Genomic DNA, 15,235 nt, shown 5'->3' on the forward strand with positions numbered 1-15,235 from the left:
AATTAGGGTTTTAGGTTTCACATAAGATTATGAAACTTCAACTTTATGTATAATGGCACTACGTTTCCTATTAACATGTAATTCTTAAATTAACAACTTGTTTGCAAAGTTGAAGTTATTAATAACTTTGAAATAAAAATAATCCTGGATTTGGTATTTTATTATTTGTAAAGGATTTTAATAATTAAGGTAATTATTAATCAGGGTTTAAATCCCTCTAATAAGGGTTTAACAAGATAATAGATAAAGAAAATTAATTTTAATGTTTTCTTTATTTACTTACTAGTTTTTATTAAATTTAGAAGTTTTTCCTAATTATTGAATTTTAATTTAATTAAGAATAAAATAAAAGGCTTAATTAATAATGGTTAAACAATTAAATTTTTATTTAAAATAAAATTTTCATATTATATTTTTATTTGATAGATTTTATTTTTAGGAGCATTTTGATATCTCATATATATTTTTCTGAGTTAATATGAATTTTCTATAATTTGGCAAAGCTGCAGCAATTTTCTGGAATTGAATTAAAACGAGAAATACTAAATGCACCCGGGCTAAATCTACCCATAGCCACTGATTAGTGGGCCAGTGACCATGTCACATGCCATGGTGGCACCGACGTGGCATGGATCACGGTGGCCAACGATCAGTCGCCGATGGTCGCCGGCTTCCCGGGTTCCCGCGGGCGCGTGAGGGGCGCGTTGGATAGAGCTCACTGAGGCGAACCACCAGGTGGTGGCGCCGCTCCGGTTTGGTCACCGGAGCGTGCCCGGCGGCGAGGTGCGGCGGTGGTGCTCATGGGCTAACGGCGCGGCGGCGCTACGGCGGGCAATCGAGCGAGGTGTGAATGCTATGAGGCTCAGTAGCTCACCAGGGTGAAGCCAGGCTTGACGGCGAGGTCGGAGCGAGCTTGAGTCGCCGGAATTCATGGCTCCGGCCGTCGGAGGGAACGAGCTCGACGGAGACGCTACGAATCACCATGACTCGATTCCTTCGGCACGGTGACCATGTCGAGGACTGCGATCACAGTGGTGTTCACGGCGGGGTCTGGGGCTTCCCCAATCGACAGCGATAGCCGGGGTCCGAGCGCGTTAGGGTTTTGGTTTGGGAAGGAATTGGGCGAAGAGAGGGAAAATGGAGGTTCTCTACGCCTTTTATAGGTGCTCCGGCGTGTGCTGGCGATCAGCAACAGCGGCGGCGACCGCGGGACATGGCGTTGGCGTCGCGGTGGCGAGCTCCTGCGCGTCCCGTGGAAGAGACGAAGACGACGACGTCTCCTCGTCTTTATCCACGCGAAACGGTACGCTGGGCCGCGATGGCTGTGCTGGCCCGAGGCTGCTGGGCTGCTTGGTGGGCTACACGGCCAGGTAAGGTCCTTTTCTCCTTTTCTTTTATTTTTGTTTTCCTTTTTCTGTTTTCCAGATGGTTAATTTAAATTCTGTTTTGAATTCAAATATTTTATAAATTTTATTATTTGAATTCAAGTGAGATTCATTCCATGCACTTAATGGTTTGTTACTGTATATTATCAAATTTAATAGGAATACTAAAGCATTGGTTTATTGATTACTATTGATATTTGAATTTAATAGCCCTATAGGCATGAATTTGAATATTGTCTTTGGAAATATTCAAATTATTCTCCAAATGATTGTTTTCTTATTTAATGATATGTAGAGTTTTATTTGGTTTTATTTTGTAAGAAACAATCTCAAGGTAATACTTATGTATGGATTTCAAATAAGAAAGTGATTTAATGGCATGATTTCATGTGCTAAACTATCTCTAAGGACTTGACCTCCTAGTTGAGAATGTTGTCACTTCCCCATTATTTTATGTGCATAACTATGTGCTAATGAATTGGAAATACTGCTATAACTCCTTCCAAGTTTATTACTATTATTATAGTTTAGTAACACCTTAAATACCTAGAGTAGGTACTACTCTCATCATGGTTTGGTCTTGGTTATAATGATAAGTGATTGATCACTACACATGGTTTTAATTATAGGGTTTAGCACTAGGTTAATCTTAGATTCAATAATTGAAGCATAAGATTTATTTTGTGAGCAATTCTAGGGTTCTAATGATATTCATCTAATGGCATATGGTTTGGAACTCAAATGTGACCTAGGTTTATAGTTGTGATCACCCAGTGATGCACAAACTAATATTGGGATATAAGTTAGGGTTTTACTTGTGATCAGCAAATGATTCACAAGTTAGTTTGAGACATGAGGATAGGTTCTATATGGAATTTAACACCACATTACTTTGGCTAGGGTTGCTCTTCCTCACCACTCATAGAATGATTCAATTAATTACCATTTAAGTTAATTTAGGGCTTAACTAAACAAAGGTTTGCTACTATTCATTGGTCTATCTAATTAACATATGGGAAATGGTTTAGGTTTGCTAGTTATATCCCTATGATTTCAGGTGCTGGATTATATCTGCTTAACCAACTAAGGTTTTATTGGGAATTATATATCTCTAGAGCATGGTCATGCTTATACATGATCAACTTGTTCTTAATGTCTTGTACCTCAAGTTCTTAGGATTTATGATCATTACTCAATTCATAATGATCAAGGTTTGGCTTCCTAAGGTATCTCTCATGAATTGGGTTTCTCACTTCCCTGATCAAGCATTGTCTTGATCAACTAAGGTATAGCACTCTTATTTTACTTTCTAGGATGGACCTACTATGGTTGCCTCAATAGTTTATATCCTAGGAGAATGCCTGAGATATACACTTAGAGTCCTTCTCAAAAAAATGATGATTTACTCATCAAGATATATGGGTAATTCTCTCCCTCAAATCCAATTGTTGTCTCAACTATCTTGTGTGTAACACCATAGCTTGAGTTCTCTCATATAGGAATAGGTATTCTAGGGTTTAGGGTGTACTCCTAATATTTCATTAGGTATCTAGGCTAAGACTTTACTTGTCTAATTTTAGTTGGATTGGTCTCTTTCTTTCTTCATCAACTCATGGATATGGTCTTATTTCATTTGGTATTTGGTTATCTCATCATTCCAAGATGAAATGGTTGATCCCCTTAATCTTTAGTTCCAAGGTTGTCATTTATTCTTAAATAATTATAGCTAGGATTGGTATGAATGGTCTCTCTCATTTGGGAAGGATTTTAATACTATCCTAAGGTTAAGCTCCATAGAGAATGATGTGATCATCAATATCTATATTTAACATAAATGGGTTATCTCTCTAGGGAATGTCTTGAATAAAATCCTAGGGTTCTTCATAGAGATGATGATTTAAATACATGGATGTATATCCAAGGTTTAGCTCAAAGTTTGTCATTGCTTTTCTAATAAATAACATAGAACTCTCACCTCTCTAGGTTTGATGTATAATAATATGGAATAGAGAAGAATATATAATTATATATTTCTAGACTTGATCTCCCGGTCTTGTTTCCAAGAATGAAGTAAAAAAATACCATGAGGTTCATGGTAGGACCAAGGATTAGTTTAAGACATGGAAATGATAGGTCAAGAGTAATTTCTTCATTTCATTATTACTTGATTTGTAGTTAAATAGTTTTTCATATGATATAGCAAAGAATACCATATTATGATCTTTGATGAGATCAAACAATTGATCATTGATTAAATTGTTGTTGTGTTGGTTTTAATCCCATTTTATCTAACCCCTTAGATCAAATCATCTCTACCCAAAATAAGGTTTTAGCAAAGGTCATATTGAGGTTTATAGCGCTTGACTTGATGAGCTACTTCAATTCCATCAAGGTCAAGTGAAACTTCAGTTACTGTGACTGTTTACTTTAAAGCGCGAAAATTCCCCGGATTTTCTATGCATGAATGCAATGCACATATCTGTTTCCTCTATTTTTGTAATCCCAAATCCTGGGATATTACACTTCGGTAGTCTGTGTCACGTTAATGGTGATGCCTCACCTGCGGAGCGGCCACCGCCCACCTCGGCCAACGAAGTTAATGGCGATGACACACGTGCCCGCGCCCCTCGGCTGCCTCCGGCGTATATAAAGAGGGTTGCACGCATCTCATCTCCTCCCACACAAACCGTAGCTACCGCACAACGTCCACTGTAGTGCCGCCTCCACACAACCTTCCGCCTTTGCCATGAGCCACGCCGGGCGCGGCCAGACTACTGCGCCTCCACCTGCGACTCCACCTCCCCCGGTCGAGAGCTCCGACGAGGATAACAACGAAAGCACGGACAACATCATCGATGTGGACATGGATGCGAAGTTCATAGCTGGCGCGGAGCAGGAAGCAGAGGAGGAGCGGGTGGCCCACGCGGCGTTCGATGCTGAGCAGGAACGCCGTAGGGAGGCAACGGCCGCAGAGGACACCGCGGGGAGGCTGCGGCAGCCGCAGGGAGGCTGCGGCAGCCGCAGCGGCTGCTAGAGGACGCCGCAGTCCACCGAGCTCTACCGGACGCACGGCGGACGGAGCGGCGGGTGGCGAAGAAGCTGATGAGGAGGGAGGGAGGCAACGACGGAGCCGGGCTGTCGCGCGGCAAGTAGTCTAGGGCTTGATCCTCCTTTATTTCGTATGTATATTATATTTTTCACTTGAATGAAAAAATTGTTGGAAAAACAATGTGGATCGTCCTGCTCGGAGCACACCCATACATAAACATAAACGGACACGTAGTCGAAAATAAATTATTTTTATGTCCATGTGGCGACACAAACGGACAGGGAGATCATTTTGGGTATCCGATTTGCCTGAGATGCCCTAAAACCACGAACACGCACACCACGTAAACACAGTCCCCAATCTCAACTTACCGCGACCTCCCGCCGCCAGCGAGAAGACTCTCTCCATCCCCTACCTGCGCGCTGCTGCGGTGAGGACCTCCCTCTCCCCTGCCTTCCGGCCATTGCTGCAACAACCACGCCCTCCTCTATCTACCGGTTGCTGCATCGACGATCGCCCATTTTGTCTCCCCGCCGGCGGAGGTGGTGGCGCTGACCTTGTCTCCACCGGATCCTCAGTAGTGGCCACCTCGTGCACCTTGGAGGGCTCCGCTGCAAGTCCCGGAGTGGATGGTCGATGCCCCTCCCCACCTCGCATGCGACTGGAGGAGTCAATCGACGGTGGCACGGCGCCATGGCCCGAACGCCCAAGCCCGAGTGGGCGCCGTTCTGGCCTGGAACCTCCTACTTCGCGCCGTCCCAGCCCCGCCGGAGCCTCCCTGGGCCTTCTTGAGATCCACGCGGAGGGATTGAGGTGCTGCCGCCCCACGGGCTCTTCGGCAACAAGGAGCGCCGCCGCGTCTGCCCGCGCTCCGGAATAAGGATTGCCGCTGCGCTCGCCCGTGGGTACCCCTGCTCGGTATACTTCGTCGGTGGTGAGGAATCCGACATCTCCCTTTGGATAGATTCAGGCATAGGATGTGTCCAAACTCCAAACATTACAGCACTAAACTGTTACTGTGCCCAAATCTTGCGTTAGCCTTTACATCTTCAGATGCTTCTCCTCTATTTTTCTGTTTTTAAGTGTTGTTTGGCTAGCATGATCAGAACAGATATAGGTGCGCTCTGATTGAATAACAATCTTGTTCATCATCATTCTGCACATATATCCTTGGATGCTATTTTTTCTCCGCTGATCTTCCCTGCCTTTTGAGGAATGATAAGAACATTGTCAGTGAAAACGTTTTCTTCCAGCTACAACTTGAGGAGTTAAACATGTATGCCATTATGCGTTCATATAGCATGCATCTTCTCACATCTATCATTTTAAGCCGCTAGGTGACGGCTTGCATCTCTGTTTCTTTGTGAATGACAAACACTATATTGATAACATTCATATTAACCTCAGTTCCGAACATATTTGGATTGGTCAATCCACCATTATTGATCCTGATATTATGCATACCATAAATGTCGATTGTGTTGCCATCGGGTTCCAGTATTCCATAAGCATCTTCACCGTGGTTATTGTCTGATAGAAAAATTTCACAAACTGGATAAGTAGCAGGAGTCAACTGAAAGTATGGACCAAATGATAGTCAATAAATACTCCCTCAGATCCAAATTTGAACTAAAACCCAGACACTTATTATGGATCAGAAGGAGTATAAATATTTTTCTCCATGGGTGTGTCTACATATGATGTAGCACTGGGCATATTGACAAGTTTCATTCAACAATGACAGCTATTCGGTTTTCCTATGCACATATAATTTTTCAAAGGTATTAAGGATGAGGAGGTGGTAAGGCCTAAAAGTATCGCTTTGGTATTACCCAAAACATATGCCTTCTCATTGGCATGTGTAGTTCCATATTTGCATAGAGCTTGACAGCAAGATAATAGTGGACATGTTGCTGATATATTAAGACGCAACATGATGATCGGTGTGCATATGCATTCATTGTGGATTCCATGAATATCTTAATCATATATAATTGGAATAGTAATAGTGAATGATTATAGGCCTCTTGTTTGTAAAATCTATATGGTTGCATGCTACAGACACAAGGTGATAGTTTCTTACAATAGAGCATACATCCATAAGTCCAACAAGAATGTCCTGCCCTGTACATTAGGGAAATTCTAATTTACAAAAATTCAATGAATCCTTACTTTTGGATAAACCTGGTTGATGCTGGCTGGAAGTCTGTTGGTATGGGCCGCCACAATGGACTTGATGGCGTCACACCCCTCAGCGCGAGGATGCAATCGAGACCGGAGCTAGGGCAGCACGGCTAAGACATGATGTCCGAGGTAGGCGTTGCGACCAGAGGGCAACATGTGGCATGGCAGTATTCGTCCTTTGCCATGTACCCCAAGAATTATTCGATGAACTTGGCGAGATTGCCTCCTTGGTCTTCGAGATCTCCTCGTATGGAGGGATCTAAAGGCATCACCGTTGTAGCAGACTCCGGTGCCATCATCCATCCATGGAAAGGAGGGGTACAGAAGAGCTCACCACACCTGGATCTGGCTGCAATTGACATGTAATCGGTATAATGCTAAACTCACTCTGAAAAACTTAATGGTTATCAAAGCAGATTTCTCTCAGTAGAGCATAAAAACAATTACATAAGTATTGAAATATCTTCAGACATGGCGTTTTGGCTCATAGGTCTTAATGCACGTATTAAAAAAATGCATTTTAAGTTTATTCTAAAATGTTAAAAAATTCCGAAAAAAATCCTGGGTATACATCTGGACATTCTATGTTCACTCATAAAAGTTTGTGGAAAAAAGACATTTTGTGTGGCCTACGTAAAAAAGATAAAAACATGTCACGTGAAAATCTATTTTGGATCACCGGAAATTATTATTTTTACACAGCCTTTAAAACATGTCATTTCTTTGCACAACTTAGTGTGTGAACATAGAATGTCAAGATGTACACTCAGAATTCTTTTTCGGATTTTTTAGACATTTTAAAATATATATTTTAGACAAATGGGTGCATCTACACCTACGAGCCAAAGAGGAATTCCCCATATCTTCAGACATATATAATGTAATATAACCCATTTGAGATGTTTTAGAAATAGAGAAAAGAATCTTCAGCTGTCAAACAAAAAGGAGAATGGCTATGCTAAATAATGAAATCTAGTGCATTACTTAGCAGGCAATTTTCTGTGTACAGCTAGCTAAAATGTGCATTACTTGTTTATAAGTACCATTTCATGTAGTTTCATCTATTGGGTTCATTGCTCAGACGGCGGACTGAAATGCGAGACTGTACCTTGAACCGATTTGGTTTGTTGGATCATTGTACCTGAGGCTGAAAGCAAATTTCCTTGGCAGTGGCAGGTAAATAAACAATCCTAGTGCTAAATTCTCTGTAAAAATCAACATCGTAGATTACAGTGTGATATACATGAATGTTAATCCTGATTTCTCTAGACTTGATGTTTCTGATAAAAAAAATGGTTTACTCTCTCCCTATTTCCGTTGTGGCTGAAATTGTACTGGTACTGTATGGTATCTCCAAATTTCTTCAATGTTGTTTAATTTCTCGAGGGCTGAATTAGTAAATCTGTTATGGCTGAACTTGTACAGGAACAACTTGTCAAGACTTCATAACTGGTAAGTACGAGACATTCTGAAGATAGCGTGTACCTGGCTACATGCAATGGATCGCGGCGGCCGGGGGCACTGATCGGATTGGCTCGGCTCGGCCGAGCGGCGCTGCAGCAGCTACTGGCCCACTGATCAAACCAGTTCGGCCGGGCAGCGACTGACGCAGACGGGAGTCGGGACGGCTGGCTCTGTTGGGCGGTGCTACGGCAGCCACAGGCACAGACGACGATCGGCCGACCGGTGATTATGTGTGGCCTGCTGGGTGTTTAAGATTAGATCAGGAGGTGCGATGATCGCGGCGTACATGCAATCCTAATAAATCCTAAATAGGCCTATGACGGGCAGTTTTGGACGGGGAGGCGGGAGGTTTGCGCGTCGCTGCAACCTGTGCCGGCACTCCCCATTCGATCTGACGTCCTAGTTTTCGTCCTTAAAGCACAGATGGCATGACACAGGCTAGTTTAGTGTATAACACATATACATTTGAAGTTGTCGTCCTTAAAGGTGCGGCCGTAGATGTTTTTCCCTCTGGTATCTGACGTCATCGGAAACTGTCCTCCAAGGAACACCTTGAACAACACATGACTTTGAGAGAGCTCGATGGATGCGAAGAGAAGCAAAGGTAACTTGACTAGTTAAGGTGACTTGTGTTGGTGCTTCTGCTTGCATGAGAAACTTGGAATCTTCATATCCATATGCCATGGATATTTGCGTTGGTTGTGATCTTGGGGTAACTAACTTCACCTTCCTTTCTTCCCTAGCTTGCTTGCTTCCATCGTTGGAAGTCCCCAAACTGAAAACGCACACGCATGCACCGTCCAAATGAAACAAACCTCCATGGACAACTAGAACAAATATTCCCCTCCATGTTCTTGCCATTGTCAAAGCTTATATACATATCCAAGTAGCTCTTGGAACAGGAGAAGGAGAAGCAACCTATCATCATCATCTTCAACCTTGCTTGCTTCCTTCTTTCCTTGAAAGAAAGAAAGATAAAGAGAGCTCGGTCGTCAAGAAACCACCGATCGAGCAAGCACGGACAGCAAGAATCAATGGCGACCAAGAGGAGGGAGATGGTGTTCTTCGATGTGGATGCAGCGGCGTCCTCCCCGGACCGCAAAGAATGGCACCTGCTCGAGTTCGGCGCCGTCCTCGTCTGCCCCCGGCGCCTCGTCGAGCTCTCCAGCTACTCCACCCTCATCGGCCCGTCCCCGGGCCAAGACCTTGCCGACTCCACACGCTTCTCCGACGAGCTCCCGTCCTCTGCCTCCGTCGCACCGTCCTTCCCCGACATCGCCGCCGACATCTTCGCCCTCCTCGACGGCCGCGTCTGGGCGGGCTACGGCATCCACCGCTTCCACATCCGCGAGGCCTTCGCCGCCGCCGGCATGGACGCGCCGGTGCCCGCGGGCGTGGTCGACTCCCTCGACGTGCTAGCGCATCCAAGGTTCGGCCGGAGAGCAGGGGGCGTGCTGGAGATGGCGACACTCGCAACGTACTTCGGGATCGGCGTGCAGCCGGCGCACCGGTGCCTGGATGGCGCCAGGATGAGCCTCGAGGTGCTCAAGCGCTGCGCCGGGGCGCTGCTGCTCGAATCCAGCCTCTCCGCCGAGCAGGCCAGCGCCGTCACCACCAAGCGCAAAACGACCGGCAAGAGCACGTCGGCGACCGCGACGCCCAAGTCTAACAGCAACACGTTGGAGATGGCATTTGCCCGTGCGGCGGCGACCAGGACGGCCCCTTCTTCTGCTGCAGCGGTACAGAAGACGAAGGTGGACGGGTCATCGTCGTCGTGCAACAAGAGGGACAGCATGGGGAAGGTGGTGGTGGAAAAGAAGGGCTCGGCGACCACGACGACAGCCACTGGCGGTCGGCGGGTGCGAGCACCGGCACCGCCGACGTTCAGCATGGTCCTCAGGCCCTCCAGGGCCATCGTCAGATGAGACAATCATCCAGACCACGTTCTGATTCGTTCCTTCATTCATTTGTAAACTGTACATACAGATACAGACCACATTATACATTTGGTAGTTCTGTTCATAGTTCCAACTCAGGTTTTATTTTATAATATCTGTTGTAGTCAGGACCGTCCACGAGGGCGTGCGAGCTGAGCGACCGCACGGGCCCTCACAAAATTAGCGTTCCCTCGTCACTCTAGCCTGCTTGGAGCAGCTTTTGCTTCCTGGACGTGAATGGCGCATGTGGTGACGATGATGGATATGAGGTGTACCTAGGTAGAGTGCCATAGACGTGAATGTTTTTGCGTACCTTGCATGTTGGATGGAAAAACAGTAGACAAATAGCATCCGGGCCATCGTAATTCAAGTTCTCTCTGAACAATATAATTTTTTTCAAAATATATAGAAAAAACAAAAGTACATTACTATATAAAACCTAATCGATCAGCTTTTTTTACTCTATCGACAAATCCTAATTTTAGCATTTTATACAGTTTGCACTGGGGCCCCTAATTTCTGAAGACGGTCCTGGTTGTAGTGATCATCATCGTGATGTTGTAAAAATACAATTCATTTTATTTCATTTGTGTGATGCTCCCTAGGGATCTCAATCGGAGCAGTTTCAATTTACTCCTACTTTAAGTTGTAAACAATTGATGTATAAAAGAAGCTCACCACCTCAACTAGGGCATCGAAATCTGCCGGTACCAATTTAGCGATCATGTATGGGTCCATTGTTCTCCCCGACTGGTTAGATTATTCACATGGATTGGAATCTCATGGTACTTTTTATCTCCTCTGATGATTCCCGCCACAAATAATTTACTAACTAGAGAGGAAACAAGAGAAACGAGAAGTATTTTACCGGGACAAGAAGTCACAAAAACAAGGACAGAACAACAAGAACAAACGTCTTTGTCATGTCGTCTATCAGCATCAGATTCATCTACAACTACTTGAGCATCCATATTATTCATGTTGCCATCAAAAGGACAACAAGAATCAAACTTTGCTGAAACAAACCAAAAAAAATACTCTAGACAAACGGCGGGCTCCAAACAAGTATTAATTTAAGAAAATATGCATGCTCAGATCATCACACAAATGTAAACGGAGTACTAATTAGCCAAGCCAGGCGGTTCGTGTTCCGGCAATGCACATACAGCTTGGGTGAATTTCATGCATGCCAGTCGGTGCAAAAAAATCATCACACAAAGTCACAGTTCAAACCGCAAACACCACAGAGCCACAACACATACAGCAGTCGTGCATACAACTTAGATGGAGATCATACAAAAGATAATGAAATTGCATGTCATCACATAGTGCATAATTTAGCGGCAGGCTCCAAAAATGTGTTCAAAGATGGCCAGCAGCTAGATTCAATCCTAGAAAATACTACTCCAAAGCCCTTTCACAACTCAAAATGATGAATTCTGGTAAATTTGAAATTTTGAAAATATGCATGCTCAGATTGTTAGATCCTATGAACAACTAGAGTAGATCCTATATCGGGTACAACTATCTCTGTAAATAAACTATCTATATATACTGAGAGGTAGAGGGGTCGAGATTGGGGAATGGTTACCTTCTCCTTTGGAGGATGAACCGTCGGACGTCGACATGGTGGTGTCGGCGGTGAGGTCGTGTCGGCGGCGGCGGAGCTTCCCGTCGGCGCAGCGCTTAACCCTAGATCGGATTGGTTTGTCGGTGGGGCGTACGGCAACGCGGTGAACCTCGTACTGCGAGCCGCCGGCCCCCCACCTCTCTTTATAGCGCTGGCGACAGGGGCCCACCAACCATAACGGGTTGGGCGCCCCCGATCAGGGCGCAGGTCAAAAGGGGCCCGGTGGGCCATTGGGCCCACGCGGGAGAGAGATCAATCTAACATTCTCCCCCTTGATCTCAACTTTACTTTTAACTTTATACTTTCGCTTTATTCGTTTCATTTTGGATCAGTCCATAGGGCATGTTTCATCATCATAGCTCTATTGCCGATAGAATCAGACAGCCACAATACACTTCTCTGTTTTGAAACAAATTCTTTTACTTTTGGGTCTCTTATGATCCAGGATAGGTAAGACTTTTCCTTAAACCCATGTCGGCTACGTGTTCCTTGAACACGCTGGGTGGTAAGCCTTTCGTTAGCGGATCCGCAAGCATATCTTTTGTCCTTATATGCTCGAGACTTATTGTTTGATCCTTGACCTTGTGTTTCACAACATAATACTTAACCTCAATCGGTTTCGTAGCATTACTCGACTTGTTGTTGTGAGCATAAAATACTGCAGGCTCATTGTCGCAGTACATCTTTAGTGGTTTGTCAATACAATCTACCACTTTCAAGTCGGGTATAAATTTCTTTAACCATAATGCCTGCCCCGTGGCTTCATAACATGTTATAAATTCTGCATACATCGTGGATGATGCAACTATCGTCTGTTTGGAGCTTCTCCACGAAATAGCCCCCCCTGCGAGGGTGAATACATATCCAGATGTGGATTTTCTATCATCTTTATCCCCCGCAAAATCTGCATCTGAATACCCTCTTATTTCTAGGGAATCAGATCTTCTGTATGTTAGCATGTAGTTCTTTGTTCCTTTTACATAACGCAATGCCTTCTTTACCATTTTCTAGTGTTCAAAAACCTGGATTTTCTTGATATCTACCGAGTACTCCGGTGATAAATGCTAAGTTAGGGCGAGTGCACACTTGTGCGTACTGTAGGCTTCCAATGGCCGAAGCATATGGAACCGCTTTTATTTGATCGAGCTCGTATTGATTTTGGGGACTTTGATGTTTTCCAAAACTGTCGCCCTTGACTATAGGGGCAGGTGTGGCACTGCACTTATGCATATTATACTTACTTAGAATCTTTTTTAAATAAGCCTTTTGCGATAGTCCTAATACTCCATTGTTTCTATCTCGGTGAATTTCTATGCCCAAAACATATGACGCTTCACCAAGATCTTTGATGTCAAAATTTGAGGACAAGAACTTCTTTGTCTCTTGAAGTAGACTGACATCACTGCTGGCAAGCAGAATATCATCCACATACAATATTAGGAAAATATATTTCCCACTTTTAAACTTTGCATAAACGCAATTGTCCTCAATATTTTCTTTAAATCCAAATCTCTTAATTGTTTCATTGAACTTTAGATTCCACTGTCTGGAGGCTTGCTTTAATCCATAAATGGATTTCTTTAGGCGGCATCCCATTTTTTCCTTGCCTTCCATGATAAAACCCTTGGGTTGTTTCATGTAGACATTTTCTTCTAAATCCCCGTTTAGAAATGTCGTCTTTACATCCATTTGATGCAACTCTAAATCAAAATGTGCAACTAGTGCGATTATGATTCTGAAGGAATCCTTACATGAGACCAGAGAAAATGTCTCATTGTAATCTATCCCTTCTCTTTGTGTAAATCCTTTTGCCACAAGTCGTGCTTTGTACTTTTCAACGTTCCCATTGGAGTCATATTTTATTTTGTAGACCCATTTGCAGCCCACAGTTTTGGCTCCTTTAGGATATTCTCTAAGTCCCAAACATGGTTGGCACTCATCGATCTCATTTTGTCTTCCATGGCCTCCACCCACTTTGATGAATCTGGGCTTCTCATGGCTTCTTCATATGAAGTGGGATCACCTTCCATATGAACTGTGTTGTAAACTTTGTAATCAGTCGAAATGGCTGATTTTCTAGCTCTTGTAGACCTTCTAGGGGCCTCAATCTCTGGAGCATTCTGTTCCTCAACTTGTGGCTCAGCTTCTGGAGGTGGTTGTTGTTGCTCCCTTTCATGCTCAACAAATGGTTCATTCGGCTCCTGACGGATAGGTTCCGAATTTTCACTCATCGTTGTCATGGGTGGAGTCACAACATGCGCTTGCACCACAATCGCAGGGATTGTCGGTACAGGTGCACATGGTAGCGCAAAAATGGCTCCTTAGTCATCGGATTAGGTGCATGCACCCTCTTCTTCTCAAGATCAATTTTCCGAGCTACCATGCTCCCCCTCATCATTTCGTCTTCTAAGAAGACAGCATGTCTCGTTTCCACAAACTTTGTGAATTTCTCTGGACAGTAGAAACGATAACCTTTTGACTTTTCAGGATAGCCAATAAAATGGCAGCTGACTGTTTTGGTATCTAACTTTGCGATATTTGGATTGAATACTTTGGCCTCAGCAGGGCTCCCCCACACTTTCAGGTGGTTTAGAGAAGGCACTCTCCCTGTCCATAGCTCATACGGTGTTTTGGGCACCGATTTGCTTGGTACTCTGTTTAGAATGTGAATAGCGGTTTTTAACGTCTCAATCCACAATCCCAATGGTAGGGTGGAATAGCTCATCATATTGCGCACCATATCCATAAGGGTGCGGTTGCGCCTGATACGTCTCAAACGTATCTATAATTTCTTATGTTCCATGCTACTTTTATGATGATACTCACATGTTTTATACACATTATATGTCATTATTATGCATTTTCCGGTACTAACCTATTAACGAGATGCCGAAGAGCCAGTTGCTGTTTTCTGCTATTTTTGGTTTCAGAAATCCTAGTAAGGAAATATTCTCGGAATTGGACGAAATCAACACCCAGGATCTTATTTTTCCACGAAGCTTCCAGAAGTCCGAAAGGGAAACGAAGTGGGGCGACGAGGCGGCCACACAACAGGGCGGCGCGGCCCACCCCTTGGCCGCGCGACCCTGGCGTGTGGGGCCCTCGTGGCGCCCCCTGGCCTACCCTTCCGCCTACTTAAGCCTTCGTCGATAATAGTTCCAGTACCGAGAGCCACGATACGGAAAACCTTCTAGAGACGCCGCCGCCGCTAATCCCATCTCGGGGGATTCAGGAGATCGCCTCCGGCACCCTGCCGGAGAGGGGAATCATCTCCCGGAGGACTCTTCACCGCCATGGTCGCCTCCGGATTGATGTGTGAGTAGTTCACCCCTGGACTATGGGTCCATAGCAGTAGCTAGATGGTCGTCTTCTCCTAATTGTGCTATCATTGTTAGATCTTGTGAGCTGCCTAACATGATCAAGATCATCTATCTGTAATGCTACATGTTGCACTTGTTGGGATCCGATGAATATGGAATATTATGCTATGTTGATTATCAATCTATCATCTATGTGTTGTTTATGATCTTGCATGCTCTCCGTTATTAGTAGAGGCTCTGGCCAAGTCGTTACTTGTAACTCCAAT

At 44.3% G+C, this 15,235-nt stretch overlaps 1 protein-coding gene and 1 long non-coding RNA gene across 2 annotated transcripts; both read left to right on the forward strand.

Annotated features, from left to right (window-relative positions):
• Positions 1–6,405: 6,405 nt before the first annotated feature.
• On the forward strand, positions 6,406–8,175 carry LOC124649157. The gene is made up of 3 exons (XR_006986549.1): positions 6,406–6,987; positions 7,700–7,794; positions 8,044–8,175. It is a non-coding gene; the product is annotated as an uncharacterized LOC124649157 (long non-coding RNA).
• Positions 8,176–8,617: 442 nt separating this feature from the next.
• LOC124705675 (protein NEN4-like) lies at positions 8,618–10,108 on the forward strand. The gene has a single exon (XM_047237378.1). It carries the CDS (start codon positions 9,117–9,119, stop codon positions 10,005–10,007), a length of 891 nt encoding a protein of 296 aa, XP_047093334.1. The 5' UTR covers positions 8,618–9,116; the 3' UTR covers positions 10,008–10,108.
• The last annotated feature ends 5,127 nt before the right edge of the window (positions 10,109–15,235 follow it).

This window comes from Lolium rigidum, chromosome 4 (genome assembly GCF_022539505.1).
Source record: "Lolium rigidum isolate FL_2022 chromosome 4, APGP_CSIRO_Lrig_0.1, whole genome shotgun sequence".
In the NCBI taxonomy this organism is placed as follows: Eukaryota; Viridiplantae; Streptophyta; class Magnoliopsida; order Poales; family Poaceae; genus Lolium; species Lolium rigidum.

Coding starts and splice junctions, on each gene's coding strand:
- LOC124705675 (XM_047237378.1), top strand. CDS start 9,117: ATGGCGACCAAGAGGAGGGAGATGGTGTTCTTCGATGTGGATGCAGCG.